Source organism: Oryx dammah, unplaced genomic scaffold (assembly GCF_014754425.2).
Source record: "Oryx dammah isolate SB20612 unplaced genomic scaffold, SCBI_Odam_1.1 HiC_scaffold_2, whole genome shotgun sequence".
Classification (NCBI taxonomy): domain Eukaryota; kingdom Metazoa; phylum Chordata; class Mammalia; order Artiodactyla; family Bovidae; genus Oryx; species Oryx dammah.
The window spans coordinates 16920430-16946413 of NW_024070186.1; the positions used below are offsets into that span (position 1 = coordinate 16920430).

The window sequence follows — 25984 nt, forward strand, 5'->3', positions numbered from 1 at the left end:
ATGGTCCAACTCTCACATCCATACATGACTACTGGAAAAACTATAACTTTGACTATATGGACCTTTACTGGCAAAGTCATGTCTCTGCTTTTTAATATGCTGTGTAAGTTTGTCATAGCTTTTCTTCCGAGGAGCAAACATCTTTTAATTTCATGGCTGCAGTCACCATCTGCAGTGATTTGGGAGCCCAAGAAAATAAAGTCTGTCACCGTTTCCACTGTTTGCCTATACATAGCTATTTAGAAGCCATGATTTCCAAACATAAAACACTGGACTGTATCTAACACTGAGAAATACCTGTTCAATTACAAACAAGCTATCCCTCCTTTTAAAACAGAAAAATCATTCTTTCCCTTAATAAATAGGCCAAAGCCAATGATTGTGTAAACAACCATCATTTTAAGCACCATGGGGAATCCTTTCCAAACTTCGGATACTATCAGGCTACATGGAGTGCATGACAGGACTGGGTATTTTAGAAAGCATACATCTAAAATTACTCCTTCTAGGAGGAGGACAGGAGTAATGTGCTTGCAATTATTGTTTCTTTTATTTATTTAAATTAATTGTTATTAGAGTATAGTTGCTTTAAAATGTTCTGTTAGTTTCTACTGTAAAGCAAAGTGATCCAGTTATACATAAATCCCTTCCTGCTGGGGTCCAGCCCCGGTGGATCCAGGGAATTCGAAGCAGGGACAGAGTCAGTGTCCTAGGAAAGAACTATTTAATTAGAAATATAAAGAGAGATTAGAAAAGGATAGTGTAGTAGGAAAATTAGTGGAGAAAAGATGCTAAATAACTTGGTTTACGTGGAAAACCAATAAAACTCCAAGACAAGGAGTTTGCACCACCTACGTAGGCCACAGGCGTCTTCCCGTCCTCCCAAAGGAGAGGAGACACAAAGGCCTCCCCGGTCAGATCTTAGAAGCCCCAGCAAAATTAGTATGCTTGGTGAGCCTCCAGGCTCCAGATGGGAACTCAGCCAGAAAAGAAGAGAACGAGAAAAGACCACACGGAGGAAACCAGTCTTTCCAGGAACTGGTCCGTTTCTTTATTGTCCAGGTCCACTTTTATACTTTTAGTTGTGCATAGAGATAAATGTAAGAAACAGAGTCACGCAGGGTTAGCTGCTCCAACCCTTATCAGCATATCTTTGTTCTTACAAGGGTCTTACATTTGTTCACAATATCTTCTGGTCTGGAGACCTATTAACATTTTATGGCTCCACCTTTCTTTCTATTGATTAAGATCTACTTAGTCTTAAGATAGTGATAAAGTTACATTCTTACATAGCAGGGATGCAATGATTTATAACAAAGAAAGAGGAGTACAGTGATTTATAACAAAGAGAAAATTCATTAACCCAAAAGTCTAGTACTGCTAACATCAAAACTACTATATTTCTTTTTCTACATTCCAATTACATTGATTAACATACTATACTCCCAGGTGCCTAAGGATATGGAGGCCTGGTGGCAATCATTAACTCAGCAATGAAACCCTTCACCAACATGGTTTTTATCTTTAGAAAAACCCTATGCTAACTAAGACCAGTGCATTTTCTTGGCAAAACTCTGTTAATCTTTGCCCTGCTTCATTCCGCATTCCAAGGATAAATTTGCCTGTTACTCCAGGTGTTTCTTGACTTCCTACTTTTGCATTCCAGTCCCCTATAATGAAAAGGACAAGGAATGAAGCAGGGCAAAGATTAATAGAGTTTTGCCAAGAAAATGAACTGGTCATAGCAAATACCCTCTTCCAACAACACAAGAGAAGACTCTACACATGGACATCACCAGATGGTCAACACCAAATCAGACTGATTATATTCTTTGCAGCCAAAGATGGAGAAGCTCTATACAGTCAACAAAAACCAGACCAGGAGCTGACTGTGGCTCAGATCATGAACTCCTTATTACCAAATTCAGACTCAAATTGAAGAAAGTAGGGAAAACTGCTAGACCATTCAGATATGACCTAAATCAAATCCCTTATGATTATACAGTGGAAGTGAGAAATAGATTTAAGGGCCTAGATCTGATAGATAGAGTGCCTGGTGAACTATGGAATGAGGTTCGTGACATTGTACAGGAGACAGGGATCAAGACCATCCCCATGGAAAAGAAATGCAAAAAAGCAAAATGGCTGTCTGGGGAGGCCTTACAAATAGCTGCGAAAAGAAGAGAAGAGAAAAGCAAAGGAGCAAGGAAAGATATAGGCATCTGAATGCAGAGTTCCAAAGAATAGCAAGAAGAGATAAGAAAGCCTTCTTCAGCGACCAATGCAAAGAAATAGAGGAAAACAACAGAATGGGAAAGACTAGAGATCTCTTCAAGAAAATTAGAGACACCAAGGGAACATTTCACGCAAAGATGGGCTCGATAAAGGACAGAAATGGTATGGACCTAACAGAAGCAGAAGATATTAAGAAGAGGTGGCAAGAATACACAGAAGAACTGTACAAAAAAGATCTTCATGACCCAGATAATCATGATGGTGTGAACACTAATCTAGAGCCAGACATCCTGGAATGTGAAGTCAAGTGGGCCTTGGAAAGCATCACTACAAACAAAGCTAGTGGAGGTGATGGAATTCCAGTTGAGCTATTTCAAATCCTGAAAGATGTTACTGTGAAAGTGCTGCATTCAATATGCCAGCAAATCTGGAAAACTCAGCAGTGGCCACAGGACTGGAAAAGGTCAGTTTTCATTCCAATCCCAAAGAAAGGAAATGCCAAAGAATGCTTAAACTATGGCACAAATGCACCCATCTCACATGCTAGTAAAGTAATGCTCAAAATTCTCCAAGCCAGACTTCAGCAATACGTGAACCGTGAACTTACTGATGTTCAAGCTGGTTTTAGAAAAGGCAGAAGAACCAGAGATCAAACTGCCAACATCTGCTGGATCATGGAAAAAGCAAGAGAGTTCCAGAAAAACATCTATTTCTGCTTTATTGACTATGTCAAAGCCTTTGACTGTGTGGATCACAATAAACTGTGGAAAATTCTGAAAGAGATGGGAATACCAGACCACCTGACCTCCCTCTTGAGGAATCTGTATGCAGGTCAGGAAGCAACAGTTAGAACTGGACATGGAACAACAGACTGGTTCCAAGTAGGAAAAGGAGTATGTCAAGGCTGTATATTGTCACCCTGCTTATTTAACTTATATGCAGAGTACATCATGAGAAATGCTGGACTGGAAGAAGCACAAGCTGGAATCAAGATTGCCGGGAGAAATATCAATAACCTCAGATATGGAGATGACACGACCCTTATGGCAGAAAGTGAAGAGGAACTAAAAAGCCTCTTGATGAAAGTAAAACTGGAGAGTGAAAAAGTTGGTTTAAAGCTCAACATTCAGAAAATGAAGATCATGGCATCCAGTCCCATCACTCCATGGGAAATAGATGGGGAAACAGTGGAAATAGTTTCAGATTTTATTTTTTGGGGCTCCACAATCACTGCAGGTGGTGACTGCAGCCATGAAATTAAAAGACGCTTACTCCTTGGATGGAAAGTTATGACCAACCTAGATAACATATTCAAAGCAGAGACATTACTTTGCCAACTAAGCTCCGTCTAGTCAAGGCTATGGTTTTTCCTGTGGTCATGTATGGATGTGAGAGTTGGACTGTGAAGAAAGCTGAGCGCTGAAGAATTGATGCTTTTTTTTTTTTTTTTTTTTACTTTACAATTCTGTATCGGTTTTTGAACTGTGGTGTTGGAGAAGACTCTTGAGAGTTCCTTGGACTGCAAGGAGATCCAACCAGTCCATTCTGAAGGATATCAGCCCTGGGATTTCTTTGGAAGGAATGATGCTAAAGCTGAAACTCCAGTACTTTGGCCACCTCATGCGAAAAGTTGACTCATTAGAAAAGACTGATGCTGGGAGGGATTGGGGGCAGGAGGAGAAGGGGATGACCGAGGATGAGATGGCTGGATGGCATCATGGACTTGATGGACGTGAGTCTGAGTGAACTTTGGGAGATGGTGATGGACAGGGAGACCTGGCGTGCTGCGATTCATGGGATCGCAAAGAGTCGGACACGACTGAGCGACTGAACTGAACTGAACTGATGCTAAGACTTTCAAAATACTCCAAACTCTCTGTATTGTTTATGGTTGAGAGGTTGTAAACAATCATGTAGCAAGAGTAGCAAGAGTGTGGATAATCCTGTCACACAAGCTAGTCTGCCAGCAGAGAGGTTTTTGGACTGAAACACCTTTGTCACACCCAGGAGATTTATTAACTGGATTCCTAAGTTAACACCTTTTCAGAGAGAGGTGGTGGGGGATAGCCCCCCATATAATGTCAGAAGAGTAGGCGAAAAGCACAACGCAGTAAGGCAGGCAGACTCTGGTTTGGGGGCAGATGCACGAGCAGATCCAGCGAGGCTCCCTTAAGGCCCGACTCACCTTTGCCTGTCGGGCCCCTTAACCTCATGACCTTTGCCATGGGCGGGACTCCTCATGCTGGCTCTGGCACCCTCCCTTTTGGACTTCCTTCCCATTTAGGTCACCACAGAGCACTGGGTGGAGTTCCCTGTGCTCTACAGAATATTCTCATTACTTATCTATTTTATACATAATATCAATAGTGTATATAGTTCAATCCCAATCTCATAATTCCTCCCACCCCTGTACCTTTTTCCCTTGGTATCCATACATTTGTTCTCTACATCTGTGTCTCTATTTCTCCTTTGCAAATAAGATCATCTATACCATTTTTCAGAGAAGGAAATGGCAACCCGCTCCAGTATTCTTGCCTAGAGAATCCTGTGGACAGAGAAGCCTGGTGGGCTCCTGTTCATGGGGTCACACAGAGTCAGACACAACTGAAGTGCCTTAGCATGCATGCATGCATTGGAGAAGGACATGGCAACCCACTCCAGTGTTCTTGCCTGGAGAATCCCAGGGACAGAGGAGCCTGGTGGGTTGCCGTCTATGGGGTCGCACAGAGTCGGACACGACTGAAGCAACTTAGCAGGAGCAGCAGCATACAATTTTTCTAGATTCCACATACATGTATTAATATACAATGTTTGTTTTTCTCTTTCTATCAACAGAAGAATGGAAAAATAATATGTAGTACATATACACAAATGAATATTACTCAACCATTTTAAATGGAATTGGGTCATTTATAAGATGTTGATGGACCTAGAGAGTGCCATACAGAGTGTGCATGCAATTATGACTCATAGAAATATATGGCAACAGTGGCCTGCATTGCCTTTTGGAGATGCAACATAATTATTTGCTTAAACCCATCCCTTCTACCTCTTTAATTACCCTCATCCCCACTAGAAAAGTCTCACTATTGGAAAGCCAACTATGTGGGCAGAAATGTTCATCACAAATAAAGCATTATGCAAACAAAAGGAAACCCATGTATGTATGTGTGTGTATATATATATGGACAGAGAAGCCTGGTGGGCTATACAGTCCATGGGGGTCACAAGAAATCAGACATGACTGAGGGACTAGGCCTTTTCTTCCTTTATGATATATACATATCATATATATATATGGGCTTCCCTGGTAGCTCAGATGGTAAAGCATCTGCCTACAATGCGGGAGACCTGGGATCGATCCCTGGGTCGGGAAGATCCCCTGGAGAAGAAAATGGCAACCCACTCCAGTATTCCTGCCTCCAGGGGATCTTCCCGACCCAGGGATCGAACCCGGGTCTCCCGAATTTTAGGCAGATGCTTTACCGTCTGAGCTACCAGGGAAGCCTATATACATATATGCTATGTATATATCATAAAGGCAGAAAAGTCGTAGTCCCTCAGTCATGTCTGACTTTTTGTGACCCCCGTGGACTGTATAGCCCTCCAGGCTCCTCTGTCCATAAACATTTATTTATATATATATGGCTTCCCAGATGGTGCTAGTAGTAAAGAACCCACCTGCCAGTGCAGGAGATATAAGAGACTGGGTTTGATCCTTGAGTCAGGAAGATCCCCTAGAGGAGAAAATGGCAACCCACTCCAGTATTCTTGCCTGGAGAATCCCATGGACAGAGAAGCCTGGCAGGTTACAGTCCATAGTGTCACAAAGAGTCCAGGCAAAACTAAACAATTTAGCATGTATAAACATATATATGTATATAAGGAAAACAGCTACTTAGGAGAATTATAATGTAGAAAATATAGAATCTTCAGTCTTTGTGTCCTATCACTAGTTTAGGCCAAAATCACAACAGTCCCAACACCTCTGTAATTGTTCCACCTCCAGTTTTGTATCTCCTTGGCCAAAATCTTCCTACAGTGCCCTGTGCCTTCTTCTGTCAGATGGTGTTTCCAGACCCATCCTACTCAGAGACCTTGTGCATCAAGGGTCTCTCTGATCTGAGTTGTTAACTGAGCCATGGTACTTTGGATAAGGTCTGTTTTCTAGTCTTTAAAACTGGAATCATAATTTCCATTCATTGCTTTGTCCATTCAGCAAACATTTGTAGAATACTTTCTGTGTTCCCACACTTGACTGTGTGCTGGGGTGTGACGGTCTGTAAGAAAAGGATGGTTCTTATTTTTCCAAGGATGCAGCAAGATGTGGGAGGCAGGAATTTAACCAAGCAACACCAAACTTCTGTGGCTATGACAGGGTGATGCAGGATGATTCTGGGGAGGCACCCAGACTAGGTAAAATGAGCTGAGATGTAAATAATAATTATTGATAATTTGTTAAAGAAATACAGAAGCCTATGTGAAAGACCCTGGGGAAGAGAATGGCAACCCACTCCAGTGTTCTGTCCTGGAGAATCCCATGGACAGAAGAGCCTAGCAGGCTACCATCTATGGGGTCACAAAGAGTTGGACATGACTGAAGTGACTTAGCATGCATGTGAAGAACCAGGGGGACCCAGAGAATAGGTAGAATAGGGTAAACCCTGCAAGAGAAGACTATCAAGAGCTGCAGCTGGAGATTGAGGACCCAAGTCATAAGGAGCCTTCAAAATATTCTAAGAGTTTGGATTATGTCCAGAAACAATGTGATGGAGTGATGATTTTAATCACAGAAGCCCCATCACATGATTAGTGTCTTTGAAGGATTATTCACCTGACTGTGTGCTGAATGCCTTCAGGTGGGCCAGAAGGTAGCACATATACCAGTTAGGAGTTTTTTCAGAAATCCAGATAAGAGCCAATTTTCACCTTGTGTCAGCTTAAATTCCTACTGAAAGCAGTGTTAGTCACAGGTTTGGCTGTAGATCCTTTATTCAACATGTAATTCCTGAAACCCAGAGTGAAAGAATGAAGGGAAATGAGATCAAGAAAGGAGGGGGAAAATCTGTAAAAGTTGCTTTAATGAGCTAGTTGCTGCTGTGGTCAGCTGGGGCTCATTCCTCTGGGAACCTTCCAAGGCATCACACAGAACACATAACAGAAAGGTGATCTCTAGACCCACAGCATTATCTGAAACTCTTTCAGTCAGTTCAGTTCAGTTGCTCAGTCACATCTGACTCTTTGCAACCCCATGGACTGCAGCACGCCAGGCTTCCCTGTCCATCACCAACACCCGGAACGTGCTCAAACCCATGTCCATTGAGTCAGTGATGCCATTCAACCATCTCATCCTCTGTCATCCCTATCTCCTCCTGCCTTCAACCTTTCCCAGCATCAGGGTCTTTTCTAATGAGTCAGCTCTTTGTATCAGGTGGCCAAAATATTGGAGCTTCAGCTTCAGCATCAGTTCTTCCAGTAAACATTCAGGGGTGATTTCCTTAAGGCTTGACTGGTTTGCTTTCCTTGCTGTCCAAGGGACTGTCAAGAGTCTTCTCCAACACCACAGGTCAAAAACATCAGTTCTTCATTGAGAATTCTTCATTAGCATGAGAACTCATTAGAAAAGGAAGAATTTTGGATCCTGCCTCAGACCTACTGGGTCAAAACTTCTAGGGACATGGCTCAGCAACTTCAGTTTTAATCAATGCTTTGGGTGATTCTGATGCCTTCTGGTGTGAGAAGCACAGGTTAGAGTACAGCTCACGGTTGTCCCATAAGTTTGGAGGATGGAAAAACAGGACATTTATCCTGATGCCCATACCTCACTGGTGGGTGATCGTCTCCCACTTTTCTGGGTTGCACCCATGAAAGTGAGTGAGTATTACATTAGAGGAGGCCCTAAGACAGCAGAGACTCCTTTCTTGGTGTGTTTCCATGGCAAAATGCATAGAGCTGTCCAGCCTGGGATACTGAAACCAGATGGATGGAGACACTTTACCACACATCCTGTCTATCCATCATGACTAGGCCATGGCAGTGAAGAGGAAGAGAATCTGAGGATAGGTGACACATTTTCAGAGAAGGTCATTAGTACCTGATGTTGTTGCTGTTCTTTCGCTCGGTCGTGTCTGACTCTTTGTGACGTCATGAACTGCAGTATGCCAGTCTTCTCTGCCCTGTACCTGATTCCAGGAGATTAAAGAGCACCTACAAAAGAATTCTCAATTTTTTGAGCCATTTCCATCTGTAATTGCCTTATACTTACAAGATGTCAGGGGTTATTTTCCATATAAATCTCTTTGATAAGTTTTTAAATAACATTTCTTTGGGTTAGAACCAAATTGAGGGAAAGGATCATGGATCAGTGATAATTAAACATTCTTCCAGAGGAATTCTTCTGTCCATTTGATGAGGGATTCAGTGCTCTTAGCAAAATTTCAACCAAATAGGCATAGAATGTAGATGATCATTTTTTTACCTACCACTCTGGACAGAATGATTCTGACATGATGTCTTAAACTTTGCAATCTACCCTTGTGGTTGTTAGGTTAATTTTGCTAAAAATAACTTTGCTTTATAAAATCTCCAGGCTTTTGTTTTCCTAGAAAATTTTCTCACCATGAGACAGACATCCCTTATCACCTTATTTTAAGTATATTTAGATTGTATTGAGTACAGTTGTCTCAGAATACCATCTAGTGAAAATTGCTCACTGTGAAAAGACCTGTTGGCTGTGCAAATATTTAATTTGCAGATTGGAAACTGTTAATGATATGTTAAAGCTGGACATACCTGTGTATACTAAATTAACCAACACTCCTACAACACTTTATATCTTCCAGGTACTAAGAATTATTATAATCTTAACTCATATTATCCCCATACCAACTCTATAAAATGAATCCCCAGTTTACAGATGAGGAAATAAAAGCTAAGAAACATTTGACGACTTACACAAGAGGACCCACCTAGAAGCAGCAAAGTTGGAGAGTGAACCCAGGTGTTTAGCCTTTGGCTCTGTGCTCTTAGCCGTCACCCTCTGCTGTTTCTCTGAGAAACACAGCGATGAGTTCCACCTCTAGCTGCTTCCTGTCTTGATGTCAGTTCCACCTTCTTGGCTGTTTTATGGGTAAAGTAATGTTCACTATGGCTCATGACGTTGCAGTGTGCTTCTAAAATCCTAACCAACATAGACTCTAACCTTCCCCCTGGGCTTCCCAGGTGCCACTAGCGGTAAAGAATCTGCCTGCCAATGCAGGAGACACAAGAGAAGTGGGTTCGACCCATGGGTCAGGAAAATCCCCTGGAGTAGGAAATGGCAACACACTCCAGTATTCTTGACAGGGAAATCCCATGGACAGAGGAGCCTTGCAGGCTACAGTCCATGGGACCACAGAGAGTAGCACATGACTGGGGGGACGAGGCACAAGCACAGCCTTCTCCTCAGTCCATTTCTCATGGTGGGTGGAATTCCTATATATCTATAACACATGGGCCCACATTTCTGTCTCTAAATGAAGAACTGTGGAAATTGCAAAGCCGAGAAGATTAGCCTTATGAGGAATTGTGGAAAGAAGAGGAAGAACACCCACATTTGTTAAATATCTAGTCCATGGTTGACATGATCCATGTCCTTTCGTATAACCTTGTGACTGCCACATTAAAAACCCATCCTACGATTACCCACTAATCTGCTGAAAAAGATTTCTGGGTTCTAATACCTTTAGATGCTACCTCTCCTAGGAAAAATTTAAAAGAAGACTGGAATAATCTAAAATCATAGTAACTTAACTCAAAACATTTGCTTTCACTTGGCAGGTATTGTTTAAGCAGAGTACATGTGTACATTTTGCATAAGGATTTTTTTTTTTCTAGCATCTCACAAAACTCATCAAATAAGCAGTTACTTAATCTATATATTTTTTAAAATAGGTACTCTATAAAGTCATCTTGGCACCTCGATTCAACTGGCTTCCATAGTCCTCGTTTGGCACAGAAGGCACATTGGTGTCAGGAATAATGGCCCATGTGTTTTCATCAGACTTTCAGAAAAAGTTCAATACCATGTTGTGTTCTTTATTGCCTTTAGGAAGAGCCTATTAATTCTCCCTTCGTCTCCTGTTAGAGGAAGAATAGATACTCGATGCTTTAAACCTTTCACACCCAAGAGTGGATCCCTGAAGATGTGCCATAACACAAATCAAAAACAAAATGTCACATTCGCTTGGTTTAGTCAAACTGCCACACTCCAGAATCCGGTGTCCCCCAGTGCAAGTCAACTTCCATCTGCATCAGGCACTGATATAATAAGACAAATCACCTGCATTGGGATTACTTCCTCGGATGGTTCCTAATTGCAAATCTTGTGCTTTATTTCCCCACATATCTTAAGCGTTCTTTGTACTTTCCCGTATGTTAAAATTCTTGAATGTCTTTAAATCACACCTTTGATAAGTTGCAGTGTTGTCTGAATTACTGCTGGCATTTCTCTCTTTTTCAGTTCCTCCCAAGTTTGTGGTCCAACCACGGGACCAGGATGGGATTTATGGCAAAGCTGTCATCCTCAATTGCTCAGCTGAAGGTTACCCTGTACCCACCATCGTGTGGAAATTCTCTAAAGGTATGAAGTCACTTAGTTTGCTTCTTATCTACAAAACATATGGTATATTCTATAGCAGCGGTCCCAGCTTTTTTGGCAGGAAGAACTGGTTTTGTGGAAGATAGTTTTTCCACGGACCAGGGAAGTGGTGCTGATGGCTCGGGATGACTCTAACTTGTTACATTTACTGTACATTTGGTTTCTACTACTGTTACATCAGCTCCACCTCAGGTCACCAGTCTTAGAGGTTGGGACCCCTGTTTTAAAAGGGCAAAAATGAGCATTTCTTCCAAAGATGTTTCTCACAACTATATCCATCCTCACCTCCACCAAGTATGTCTATCCTTCATGTACACCCCTGGTAAACCACCTGAGTGCTTTCATTTGGGCCATGAAGTGTTGCTGTATCACAGGCCATGGAAAGACCCTTTTGGAGAGGCAGGTTATTCATGCACACTGTTTCAACACCTGTGGTAGCTCTCTGTTGACTGCCTATACTGGACAACAGTGATCTGCTTGGAGACCCCAAACACATGGAGAAACAAATATAAACTGTCAGAATTACTCATTGTTGGAAATTGCTGCTGCTGCTAAGTTGCTTCAGTCATGTCTGACTCTGTGCAACCCCATAGACGGCAGCCCACGAGGCTGCCCTGTCCCTGGGATTCTCCAGGCAAGAACACTGGAGTGGGTTGCCATTTTCTTCTCCAGTGCATGAAAGTGAAAACTGAAAGTGAAGACGCTCAGTCATGTCCGACTCTTAGCCATCCTATGGACTGCAGCCTACCAGGCTCCTCAGTCCATGGGGTTTTCCAGGTAAGAGTACTGGAGTGGGTTGTCATTGCCTTCTCCGAAATTATTTCCCCAGTATTTAGATAAGTAAAGTTAGGTGGCTTTAGAAGGTTAAAATAGAACTACAGTTTGTTTTATTTACCTAGATAACATAGATATAAAGCATCACCTGGGTATTATCTTCTTAAAAACAAACTTTCACCCTTAATCATGCTTTCTCTTCAAAGGCACAGCATAATTTCCCCATATTAAGGTAACATTGTAAACATTACATAAATAAAAATGGGCAGTGTGGAAACTAATGGGGGAACCATTCTAGACATGGTAAAAATCATTTTTGTCTATTTTATCACCTTCTCCAGGAAAGTTTCCTTAACTGTTTGCTGCTGCTGCTGTCACTTCAGTTGTTTCTGACTCTTTTAGACCCTATGGACTGTAGCCCACCAGGCTCCTCATCCATGGGATTCTCCAGGCAAGAATACTGGAGTGGGTTGCTGTTTCCTTCTCCAGAGAATCTTCCTGGCCCAGGGATTGAACCTGATCTCCAGCATTGCAGCATTGCAGGCAGATGCTTTATCATCTGTGCCACCAGGGAAGCCCTTTTCCAGGAAGGTTTCCTTAACTATGCTTACAAATGTATTGGAAATTCTCTTTCCTTTCTCATTCACATGTCTTGATTCAGTAACTTGTTTATTAAGCAGTTGAAGGCCAATATGTATCAATAAGATAAATAAGAAAACAACAACTAAATAAGTAAATAATGTCTTTTTTTCCTAACAATCTAAGACTTAACATATGTAGCATGTTGCGCTTTCTTATGGAAGTAACAATTGAGGAAAAGCAAATGGCATTTTTGCCACATAGTTGGCTTAAATGTATTTCCTTTAGGGAGAAGGAGAAGTGGGAGGAAAGAGAGGGATAGACACCTTTTGGTTGGGGGTAGAATCAATTAAATTTGTTTAAATCCCTTAGGTTACTGCCCTGTAGCATGCCACATACATTGTCCATATGAAAAACAATTTATCCCAGAATAAAATCCTGTTATTCAGAATATCTGCCCACATCCCTTTTTATTTGGGGCCATGCTTATAGCCGAATGTTGCATTACACAGAAACAAACAGCATATATTTGATTTAATGTAGTTTATGTAGATGTGCAGGGAGCTTCCCAGGTGGCACAATGGTAAAGAATCCACCTGCCCATGCAGAGATGCAGGAGACTCGAGCTCTTTCCCTTAGGAAGATCCCCTGGAGAAGGAAATGGCAACACATCCCACTATTCTTGCCTCGCCTGAAAAATTCCATGGACAGAGGAACCTGATGCGCTACAGTCCATGGGGTAACAGAGAGTCGGACACGACTGAGCAACTGAGCACACAGCACAAGATAGCACGACCACACTGGAGGCTCTTGGTCTGAACTGGACCAGGACACACTGGAAGACATCAGGGCAGCATACACACTGCCCAGAAGGATGAGGCCGTGTGTGTCTTGCACCCTTGCCAGCTCGACAATATCCTTTTCTCCCTAAACTTTACTTTGTGATGGGTGAATGTTTTAATTTACAAATGTGCATTACTAATGATGTTTGCAACATTTTATCCTTTGTTTACAGACCATTTCTGTTTCCCCTTTGGGGAATTTCTTATTCATGTTACTTGCATACTTATCTCCATATCTCATTTATTTATAAGAAGGTTTTTCATAGATTAAATAACCCTGTGTCAGTTATGAGTGTTACAGACGTCTTATGCCTTCCCATCACTGTTGTGCAAATTAAATTATAAAAGCCTTATCTTTGAATTTCATATACAATTTAAAATCATTAAAGAAAAATCAACAATTGCAGCAATTTTTTTAAAGTTAAAATTCCTCTTTAAATACATCAATCAAAGATAATCAAAGATAAATACTATAAACACTTTTACCTAGTTTTTCAGACCTGTCCCCTGACAAATATGCATATATAGATCTGTAGATAAACATATAATTTGGGATCTTTAAAAAATTGCAAGCATATTCTTCTTCCTGACCCATAATCTTCCTTCAGTTCACAATAGGCAATGAATGTCTTTCCAGGGCAGCAAATATGGGTTCAATGTGACTTTTTAATGTCTCTGTTGAGTTTACAGTCATACATCAATAAGTACATCTAAGTTCTCTTGCCTTTGTTAGGACTGAATTCAGTGACTTAATGCCACATGGGTTTACTCCTTTCTCCAGTGGATCTTCCCGACCAAGGAATCGAACCGGGATCTCCTGCATTGCAGGCAGATTCTGAGCCTCCAGGAAAGCTGTATCATAAGAGGAGCCGGGTACAACTAGGTCAGGAGTAGTTTTTCTCCTGTCAGTCATCAGGGACCCACGCTGTTAACATTTGTCTCTTCTGCCGTTCTTCCAAAGCATTGGCCACCATTAAGCAATGGCCGTTGAGGTCTGGTGGCCACTTCCGCATTTCCATGGAGAAGCAAGAATACAGACAGAGGGCTGTCACAGCCACCTGAGTCAGTTCCCTCTAAGGACCTCTCCAGAATGTGTCATAAATTGCTTCTGCTCACATCTCACTGGTCTGTTTGCCCCTCACCACTGGGTGTCTGCAGGCTGTGTTATAGCTAAATACGGCCATCGTGACTGCAACCCTAGCTATTTCACTAAGTAGGAAGAGAAGGTAGAGGCTGGGCAACCGGGTGTGTCCAACACTACTGTTGGATATTGTGTTTGTTTTTTCCAGTTGTTCACTATTATTAAAATGTCACAGTGACTTCCATCTCATTGATCTCTGTATATGTGTTTATTTTTTTCTCTGTGGATAAACTTCTATAAGTAGAATTACTGGTTCAAAGAGTAAGTAATTTCTATAGATTTCCATACGTACTGGCCACTTGTCATCATTTTGTTCATTTATACTCCTTCCTGCAGTCTATAGTACTGCCTGTTTCTTATGATGAAAATATTGCTACATATTATTATCCTTGTTTTTTAATATTTTCAATATAATGGGGAAGTTGTATATTATTATTATATTTATGCAAATGATAAAGATGTATCTTAAGAAAAATTCAGTCTTGCTTATGGAATGTGTTTCCCATAATCAAATAGTCACTAAGATCATAAGTGCAGTTCCCCTATATGTGACCAACAAAAAAAAAGGCAAAAAATGCAAAAAAAATAGATTCAAGGTGTTTCTCTGAGAATTTCCACAGTTTAATCCTGAGGCTGCAGAATTCCAGAGTAAATTGCAGTGGTTTAAGGGCAGCTATTACAGAAATGAAACAGTCTTTGCTGAAAAATAATGTTATTACATTTTTGACCTTGGGTCTGGATACACAACATCTAAGATATTCACTTCTGTCTCCCGATTTTTTTATTTTTTATTTTATATGAACAAACAAAACCTCTTGTCTAAAGGAGATTTAGCGGGAAAAAAATCAAGGTTTAATACTATGGTGGGCCTCACCTGTGTGTCCAGAAATCCGTAGCTAAGCAAATGTATGTCATTTGTTGTGGAGGAAATGGGTTTCAGTTGCTGTCCTGGGGACTGGGACATCCCCTTTTTAGCTGCTGAGGGGTGAAGAGGGGCTGCTGATGCAAGATAACTGGTACTCCCACCCGTGGGCTGCCTGGACATCTTTGCTCTATAGTGTTAGTCACTTGGTCATATCCGACTCTTTGAGACTTCAAGGACCACAGCCTGCCAGGTTCCTCTGTCCATGGGATTCTCCAGCAAGAATAATGGAGTGGGTAGCCATGCCCTTCTCCAGGGGATCTTGACTCAGGGATTAAATCCACGTCTCCTGTATTGCAGGCAGATTCTTTACTGTCCAAGCTCTCTGGCTGCCCACAAATAGGGTTGTGCTGACCTCCAGGGAAGCTTGTATTGTAGGAGGTTCCAAGGACAAGAGTCAGAACACATCTGGTGTAGGGGGTGAGAGAGTTATAGGGAGTAATTTACGTCAAAAATAGGGTTATCAAAGAAGGCCCCATAGGAAGGTAATGTTTGAGCAGAAACTTAGAAGAAATTGCAGACAAATCACATGCACATCTGCAGGGGGAGCTCTGAAGGTCAAGGGACCAAAACCAACAACAGAAGTGGGTTTGTACCTAGAATGTTCCAGAAGAATCAAGGAGGATACTGAAGCTGGGTCCTGTTGCTCACTGTGGGATGAGTGCAAAGAGGTTCTGGAGATTACAGCAGGTCAGATGGGTGGTTTCAAAGGTGTGGTTTCACCTGGGGGCAGTGGGATCAGCATCCTCGTGACAGCAGCGCTCTCCTTTCTTCCGCCACCTTGTGGACTCCAGAGCTATTGGAGTAATTAGGAGATGCCATGTGCTCTGCCTGGTGTTTTCAAGGGACCCCACTGGCTCTGCTGTTGAGAGCAGCCTGTGTGGGGAGCTGGAACTGTAGCTGGAGATCCAATAGGAGGCCTTTGCTGTCATGTGGCATGGAGGAGCTGTCAAGGAGGGACAGGTAGGTGATTTCTGAATCGATCTGGCTGGTGGATCAGATGTTGGAGAGAAAGGGAGTCAGACAGGACGCCTGGGTCTTTAAGAGTAGCGGAGGGGCCACTTCCTGAGACAGAGAATTGCCTGGGATCAATACTAGGAGTTCAATCCTCACTCTCAGTAGAGGTGACCCAATTCTCAGTAGTATTAATATAAGCAATGATACATTTTCCAAGTATGCTAATTTTTTTAATCGATGAATGCTTTCTCCAGGTCAGGTCTCATTCCTTCCATGTTCTGCTCAGCCACTGCATGCCCCACTCTGGCATCACCTCAGTTCTATGTGAAATCGAGCCCCTGTTCATCGCTGGTCCATTAGCTATACACAGTTTTTCCAATGAGGAATATTCCAAGTTCTTTCTTCATAATGGCTTGCGTCTCACCTTTTTGCACATAAAGTGAGTTTAGCTGGTGGGAGGTGGGAGCTTGTGTTATTTGCTGAAAGGGAACAGAAGTTGCCTGATTTCCCCTAAGAAAGGACTTTTGAAGTCCAGGGCTTCCTTTATAGCTCAGTTGGTAAAGAATCTGCCTGCAGTGCAGGAGACCCAGGTTCGATTCCTGGGTTGGGAAGATTCCCTGGAGAAGGAAATTACAACCCACTCCAGTGTTCTTGCCTGGAGAATCCCGTGGACAGAGGAGCCTGGTGGGCTACAGACCATAGAGTTGCAAAGAGATGGACATGACTGAAGCGACTAAGCACACAAATGTATAGTCTATGCCCTGATGTTATCCATGTGGGGCCATAATCCCCCAGATGGGGCATGCCTGTTAAATATGTAGATTCAAATTGTCTTTTATGTAAGAAAATTCATCTTGAATCATGTCTGTAATTATTTGTTTTCCTTTATGCTTTGCATGTGTGTGTGTGTAACTTAAGAGTTTATTTCAAGTTACAGAAAGTATACCAACTAAGATAATGGAATGAACAGATTTCACTCTCAGAGAGGATGATGAGAGTTACCTGACACCCATTTGAGTTGTTTAAGGATTAGTTAGGGTGCAGAAGTCGTCTTTTTTGCAACATTTCAACAAAGTTATGGAATTATTTTCCACATTTGTTGCCAGGTGTTTTTGGAAACCTTTTATGATGTTTAGTAGATTTCTGTCCTTGGTCCTTTGAGATCAAGAAGTCCTGTCTGTTTAGGAGGCAGCACAGCAACCTGGGTCTCCACTATGATGTCACTGGATCCCTTCCACCTGTCGTTCAGAGGCTGTCCCTTTCTCTCTGATTCTTTTTTTAACTTATCGGGCTTCCCATTTTGGGCTTCCCTTGTGGCTTAACTGCTAAGAAATCCACCTGCGATGCGGGAGACCTGGGTGTGATCCCTGGGTTGGGAAGATCCCCTGGAGGAGGGAAAGTCTACCCACTCCAGTATTCTGGCTGGGAGAATGCCATGGTCACACAGCTGAGTGATTTTCACTTCACTTCACTCCCATTTTAATTTGCTTGATTTTTTTTCATGTCTATTCTCTTGTCTTTCCCCCCACAAAATCTGTTCTCCTCTGTGCTCTCTCCAAATTTGCCTGTATTTTTGTGATTTTACTTTTTCCTTTCTTTCTCCAGTTCTGCTAGCTCATTTCCTTCTCTCTTGGGCTCCTGCTTCACAGACAAGTAGCTATTGTATTCACAGATTTCATCTCTATCATGGCATTTTTCTGAGGAGATTTCTTTGTCTAATTTCTCTTTCTGTTTTATTCTTCCATCTTCCTCATAGTATCTTTGCCAGATGCTAGCTTTCTAGCATCAATTGTGAAATGATTGCAATTGTACGGTAGCTTGAGCATTCTTTGGCAATGCCTTTCTTCAGGATTGCAATGAACACTGACCTTTTCCAGTTCTGTGGCCATTTCTGAGTTTTCCAAACTTACTTTTACAACATTATCTTTTAGGATTTTAAGTAGCTCAGCTGGCATTCCACCACCCCCACTAGCTTTGTTTGTAGTAATATTTCTTAAGGCCCGCTTGACTTCACACTCCAGGCAGTCTGGCTCTAGGTAAGTGACCACACCATCATGGTTATGTGAGTGATTCAGACTTTTTCTATATAGATCTTCTGTATTCTTGCCAAGTCTTCTTAATGTCCTCTGCTTCTGTTAGGTCCTTGCTGTTTCTGTCCTTTATTGAGCCCATCTTTGCATGTAATGTTCCCTTGATGTCTCAGATTCTCTTGAAGAAATGTCTGTTGTCATCATTATCATCATTGTTGTCATTGCCTCAGCTCACATGGTGAGCCAATTGTCCTAAAATCGTTTATTAAATAGCCACCTTTTATCACTATCTTGAATTCCTTTATAGTCTATGGAAAAAATATGTCTGCTGAAGTCTGTTTTATCCTTCCCTGCTTCCACTGTCTGTCTGGCACCAGAACCATACATACTAGAGGTCTATCACTTCCTACTATGTGTTAATATCTCATATGAGACTCCTCCCCTCACTAATTTTCTTTTGTCAAAAATGCCCTAGATTTATCGTATGGATTTGTACTTGTATGTTTCTTCTAGTTGAATGTTAGGCTAATTTTGTCAAGTTTAAAAAAATTATTCTGAAAAATCTGGGAGAATGTAAGCAATTTCAAAGTTAGCATGGAGACTTTCAAGATCATTAAACTATTGAAACTTCCCAGACCATATCATGGATAGTCTTTGCATTTATTTAAATCTTTGACTTCACTTTCACTTTTCACTTTCATGCATTGGAGAAGAAAATGGCACCCCACTCCAGTATTCTTGCCTGGAGAATCCCAGGGACGGGGGAGCCTGGCGGGCTGCCATCTATGGGGTCGCATAGAGTCGGACACGACTGAAGCAACTTAGCAGCAGCAGCAGCAGCAGCATTATTTTATTGCTCTCTTACTATGGTGTGTGGCAGTGAGTATTTATAAGCTCCTGCCTATTGTTCACTTTGATCCTGTTTGGTTTTCTGGGTGGAACAGAATTACATCTAGAGCAAGTGCTTCCTGACTCTCTGCAACTGTCCTTGTCTTTTTTCTCTAAGCGAGGGAAAAGCGGTCCTTAATTTGGGGGAATTCCTATTTCCCTCCACTCTCTAGCACATACAGAGGCTGCACCGTGATGGAATGCCCCTTCTTTCCTGCCTGTTTCTCTTGTCCCCTCCCTGTGCCCTTCCTTAGCTGTAACACATTTTTTGTTCAGTTACTAAGTCATGTCCGACTCTTTGTGACCCCATGGACTGCAGCATGCCAGGCTTCACTGTCCTTCACTATCTCCTAGAGTTTGCTCAAACTCATGTCCTTTGAGTCATCCAACCATCTCATCCCCTGTCGCCCCCTTCTCCTCCTGCCCTCAGTGTTTCCTAGTATCAGGGTCTTTTCCAATGAGTCAGCTCTTCGCATCAGGTGGCCAAAGTATTGGAGCTTCAGCATCAGCCCTTCCAATTTCCTTAAGGATTGTCTTGTTTGATCTCCTTGCTGTCCAAGGAACTTTCAAGAGTCTTCTCTAGAACCACAGTTTGAAAACATCAATTCTTTGGCACTCAGCCTTCTTTATGGTCCAACTTTTACATTCGTACATGACTGCTGGAAAACCCATAACCCTGACTATACAGACCTTTGTCAACAAAGTGATGTCTCTACTTTTTAATATGCTGTCTAGGGTTGTCATAGCTTTTCTTCCAGGGAACATGAGACCAAAGTTTTGTCAACTCCAATTTTCCCTGGAGACACCTAAGTACCCACTGCTATTTGGTGCACAATAATCTTGCTTTTGCTCAGGCATCTCCCTCTGTCCCCAAAACACTGTTGCAGGTTGCTCTTCTCTACTCACATGGTGCATTCTACCATGTGAATAAGGGACATCTTGGCTGTCCCTTACCTTCATGGTCCCAGAATTGTCCTCTTCTGCTTGGTATCAACCCACCTGCCAAAACCCTCCCATCTGGCCACAGACTCTTTTATTTTCTCTTTATTTTAGAAATGTAAAAGCACACCTTTATCTCATGATTTCGGTCAGTTAGGAGTCTGGGCACATCTTAGCTGGGTGCACTGTTTTGGAATCAGTCACAGAGTTACAGTTGTTGGCCAGAGCTGTGTCTCATCTGAAGGTTCAACTGGGGCAGGATCTACTTGCAGGTTCAGATGGTGGTCAGCAGAAACTATAGTCTTTGTCAGGGCCAACAGGGACTTGACTCTTTTGTTTAGAAATCCACAGGAAAAACATCTGACACTTGCAACAGTTCTCTGGATATTTCTATGGAGTGTGTTCAATTACTTGAAAGTGAAAGTGTTAGTCATTCAGTCATGTCTGACTTTTTGCAACCCTATGGACTGTAGCCTGCCAGGCTCCTCTGTCCATGGAATTCTCCAGGCAAGAATACTAGGGTGGGTAGCCATTCCCTTCTCTAGGGAATCTTTCCAACCCAGGGATGGAAACTGGGTCTCCCACATTGCAGGCAGACTCTACCATCTGAGCCACCAGTGAGGCTCAGTTCCTTACTGAGAAAACATATGTACTCAATACACTTGGTTAGACTGCTCAGGTGAGCACTCTGGAGCCTCCTCCTACCCCAGGGCTTGCTCTGGAATGTCTCACCTTGCTCTTGCTCACCCGTTCTCTCCCAAGGTCAGGGTGACATCAGGGGACCCTCCACAGTCCCCAAGGCCTCTGTCTCCAAATACCATGAAGAACCGGTAACATGAGACAAGCTCAAGTTCTCAAGCATCTTGATTTTAGGACATGTTTGCTAGCAATGCATGTTCCAGACTTCCCTGATGAGTTGACCAAGGCCACCCCTTCCTCAGCAGTGGAGAGATCTAACCCCTCACCACAGAGATCCCCTGCTTTCCATTCAAAATATATGTCTTGATGGGGGCAAATAATGAAGAGACCCCTCACCCCAAAAAACTCCTTTAAACAAGATGTTCCTCATTTCCCTTTTAGGAAAGCAGGAAATTTCCTACTGGAATAACTCAGTGTGGGGGTAGGTTCAATCCAGCCAAGCCAGGATTGTCCTCAGTTCTCTGGTTCCCAAAAGTTCCTTCCAAACTCTGGTCCCTTAATCCTGTTCACTGTACCCTTGGAGGTTTGACTCTGCTCCTGACCTCGGGCTTGAGCCTCCTTCTTATTTTAGCCTCCAAGCATTTAGCTTCATTTCTTTACTCCCGTGGCCATGTACACTGTGTCTTGAATGCCAGCTCACAGCCTTTGCTCAGAACAAGTGTCACTTTCATACCTCTGTCCTGGAAATTGGATCTCTGCCTTGATCATCTGCTTGGCCCTTGGACTTCTCATCCTATCTCACCTCCCTGCCTGTCTGTCTGTCTAGCTGTCTGATTACTACCTAGAGCTTTAACCCTGCCTGCTCCCAGACTCACCACCTCAGGTTAGGATGTGCCAAGTCTCCATTTCCATGCGTCCAACCTCTTTGGTCCATTGATTTCCTGGACCTGCAGGCATCCTGCTGGATTTTTCTAGCAGCACCTGCTCCAAACCCCTGCACCAGACTCATCAAGGCTATGTAATCACATTTGTCATCCAGTACTCCTTGTACGCACTAACATGCAAATATGACAAGCTATATATCTTGAATGAATACAGAGAAAGAGCTCAAATAATCTAAGAAGAAGGTGACACCTCCCTGGGAAAAAAAGTGGTGAAAATAAACCCAACTTTAGGGTCAAGTGTTGTTCCTTCCGGTACAATAAATGCAGCTCTGCTTGTCTGTTCCAGGTAGAATCAATGGGTCTTATTGAACAATAATGAGTTCTTGGAAAAGGACGGTGCATGTTATTGAAAGGTAGGAGTCCAGCTGCTTGCCACTCAAAAGCCAATAAACAGGCCAGGTTGGTGGAAAGGAAAATTTTCTTTATTTCAGATGCCACCAGCTGGGGTGGGAAGAAGGCAGACATCTGTCCAAAGGTCAACTTCCCCCCAACCCCCACCATTGACAATTAGTGGGCAAGAGATTTACAGAATTTATAGACAGAAAAAGGGGGCTCCAGGCAGAAACAGCACGGTCAACTCTGACAGTCATCTTGAAATTGGTCATCAATGGTCTGACCAGCATCATCTTGATTGTTTTAGGTACAATTAATCTTCAGTTTCAAAGGTGATGTGTTTTCAGTTCTTTGAAGTCAATTCTTGGCATTGTGGCAGCTTATGTCACAGCTACAGTCTGGTCTTCATGCAGTTAAATTCTTCTACCTGGTGGGGTATTCAGTATCTATAAAATAGCTCACAGGAGATGGCTCATAAAATTATCTATAGCCCTTGAAAAAGGAAGTAAAGATGCTTGACTTTGCTTAATGACTACATTATTATTATTTGGCCTCCTTTGATGACTGCTTTCCTTTGTTTCTATATGTTCTCATTTCTTTCATTAAACTTATTCTTTGGCTAAAGTTTTTTCAGACAAAATGCAGACTGAGGACTTGTGTGGACAAGGACCATAGAGTCCTGCTCTGTTTCAAGCAGAACAGAGAGGATGAGTGGTCATTGTGTTGTTTTACTTTCTTCCTTTGTTGGTAGAGTAAAACAACCAGGGATGGAAAACTTCTGCCTTCCTCTATGCTAAAATAAGTGGAGTCTCTGGCTCTAGGACCTGCACCATAGACCATTCTCCCTGAATCCCACACCCAAGGACGCTGCAATTACCCTGAGCCTTGGTAGAGTCACCAGGAAAATGGACTCTTGGTTGATCCTGTGCCCGCTTCTTTTTCTCTACTCCTCTGTCTTCCTTCTTTTTCATTGACTTTCCCCAGGAACTTTCTAACTTGTCCTATTGTGGATAGGAATAGCCACACTGAGGACAAATGTTTGGGGATCTCTTGCTCCAAGGAGATGGTAACTGAAAACCTCATACAATCAACACAGCTGCAGGGGTGCCTCACACCCCACCATCCCAATACAAAGCTGTGATGGCATCAGCAAAATTCAGCCACTCAAACTTTATCCAGTGATGCATATCCCATCAGCTAGTACTGAGTCATGCAGTTCATGGTTCCATTTTCTGATAAGTGAGTGAGAGAACTATGTTCCATATTGAAGAAAAAAAAAGACACTTGCAATTTAAATACAGGGTAAAAGTTATGAAATCAGCATGATAAACTAGTGGACCACCAAGTTCTAAAAACCCCTGGGCAGGTACTAGTCACTTAAGTTCACTTGTTTTCATATGATAAGATTCTTTAGGATAGACATAACAAGATTGCCAGGAGAAATATCAATAACCTCAAATATGCAGATGACACCACCCTTATGGCAGAAAGTGAAGAGGAACTAAAAAGCCTCTTGATAAAAGTGAAAGAGGAGAGTGAAAGTGTAGGTTTAAAGCTCAACATTCAGGAAACTATGATCATGGCATCGGGTCCCATCACTTCATGGGAAATAAATGGGGAAACAGTGGAAACAGTGGCTGACTTTATTTTTCTGGGCTCCAAAATCACTGCAGGGATGGTGATTGCAGCCATGAAATTAAAAGACGCTTACTCCTTGGAAGGAAAGTTATGACCAATCTAGACAGCATATTGAAAAGCGGAGACATTACTTAAAGTAATGTCTAGTCAAGGCTATGTTTTTTCCAGTGGTCACGTATGGATGTGAGAGTTGGACTATAAAGAAAACTGTGTGCCAAAGAATTGACGCTTTTGAACTGTGGTGCTGGAGAAGACTCTTGAGAGTCCCTTGGACTGCAAGGAGATCCAACCAGTCCATTCTGAAGGAAATCAGTCCTGGGTGTTCATTGGAAGGACTGATGTTGAAGCTGAAACTCCAATACTTTGGCCACCTGATGCGAAGAGCTGACTCATTTGAAAAGACCCTGATGGATGACAGAGGATGAGATGGTTGGATGGCATCACTGACTCGATGGACATAGGTTTGGGTGGACTCTGGCAGTTGGTGATGGACAGGGAGGCCTGGCATGCTGCGATTCATGGGGTCACAAAGAGTCAGACACGACTGAGTGACTGAACTGAACTGAACAAGATTAAGGTTTACAAAAGAAATGACCTTGACACTTTTGAATTATGATGCTGGAGAAGACTCTTGAGAGTCCCTAGGACAGCACAGAGATCAAACTAGCCAATCTTAAAAGAAATAAACCCTGAAAATTCATTTGAAGAATTGATACTAAAGCTGAAGCTCCAGTACTTTGGCCACCTGATGAGAAGAGCCGACACATTGAAAAGGACCCTAATGCTGGGAAAGATTGAAGGCAGGAGGAGAAGGGGGCAATGCAGGATGAGATGGTGAGATAGCATCACTGACTCAACAGACATTAATTTGAGCAAACTCTGGGAGACAGTGGAAGACAGAAGAGCCTGCCATGCTGCAGTCCATGGGGTCACAAAGAGTCAGACAGGACTTAGTAACCAACAGCAACAGCAACCTTGATGCTGTCCTAATAAGGGTGTGATGTATCAGGAAGGAATTTAGTACAGTACATTATATGCATGCATATTTTTAGAAGGAGGGGAGGGAGTCACCTGCCTTTCGGAAACTTAACAAACGTGGGAACCATTTGTGGTCCCCACTGCCCTAGAATGAAGTGGTAATTTGTTCTGGGTTTAGATGTCTGGTGTCTACACATGCAGGGACTGGCTGCTTCTAAAGGAGAATTGTGATTTCTCCTTCCTTCCACTTTCCAAGTCATATTCAGGTGCCTCTCACTGGTGAAATATAAACCAGAATCATGACAAATAAGCCAAGAAAATTTTCTTCTCAGGCTTCCCATCCCTGGAATTTAGAGGAGAGTTTAGAAGTACAATGGTAGAGCTGAGATAGACAGGCACTTTCTGATGCAAGCATAGAGACAAAACGTGACGTGAGCATTGTGTACCATATGGAAGCTTCTTTCTTTGGGTTTGGGAATAGTCCCCCAGCCTGAAATTGGACCTGTGTCTCAGAACTGTGCCTCTGTCCACTTTGGAGTTCTTCTCTGGAACAAGACTCCTAGAACCCAGCCCTCTGTCACCGATCAAGGATTCCCTTCTCACAACCACACCTGAAACAGGTCCACCTGCTGTTCTTTGGGCACTTACTCTATTTATCCCATCCTCACCCCATCTTTGTGTCTACTCACTCCCTTCAATCCATCAACTCTTCTCAGAGCAGGAAAGCCCTCTCCCTGAGAAAGGAAAATAGGTCCTTTCCTCAGGAGAACACTGCTTTCTCCATAAGGTCAAAAGGGACTATGCTCATTTTCACTATATTGATTCTTCCAATCCATGAACACGGTATATTTCTCCATATATCAGTGTCCTCTTTGATTTCTTTCACCAGTGTTTTATAGTTTTCTATATATAGGTCTTTTGTTTCTTTAGGTTTTCCTAAGAATTTTATTCTTTTCGTTGCAATGGTGAATGGAATTGTTTCCTTAATTTCTCTTTCTATTTTCTCATTATTGATGTATAGGAATGCAAGGGATTTCTGTGTGCTGATTTTATATCCTGCAACTTTACTATACTAATTGATTAGCTCTAGTAATTTTCTGGTGGAGTTTTTAGGGTTTTCTATGTAGAGGATCATGTTATCTGCAAACAGTGAGAGTTTTACTTCTTCTTTTCCAATTTGGATTCCTTTTATTTCTTTTTCTGCTCTGATTACTAAGGCCAAAACTTCCAAAACTATGTTGAATAGTAGTGGTGAAAGTGGGAACCCTTGTCTTGTCCCTGACTTTAGGGGAAATGCTTTCAATTTTTTACCATTGAGGATAATGTTTGCTGTGGATTTGTCATAGATAGCTTTTATTATGTTGAGGTATGCTCCTTCTATTCCTGCTTTCTGGAGGGTTTTTTTCATAAATGGATGTTGAATTTTGTCAAAAGCTTTATCTGTATCTATTGAGATAATCATATGTTTTCATTTTTCAATTTATTAATGTGGCATATTTCATTGATT

At 42.3% G+C, this 25984-nt stretch overlaps 1 protein-coding gene across 1 annotated transcript in view; it reads left to right on the forward strand.

The window, feature by feature from the left end:
• Nucleotides 1-25984, forward strand: part of DSCAM (DS cell adhesion molecule) — a 695428-nt gene that overhangs the window by 425582 nt on the left and 243862 nt on the right. The window contains exon 10 of the mRNA XM_040249128.1: nucleotides 10736-10855. Within this exon, the coding sequence (XP_040105062.1) occupies nucleotides 10736-10855 (120 nt within the window). The remainder of the gene's footprint in view (nucleotides 1-10735; nucleotides 10856-25984) is intronic.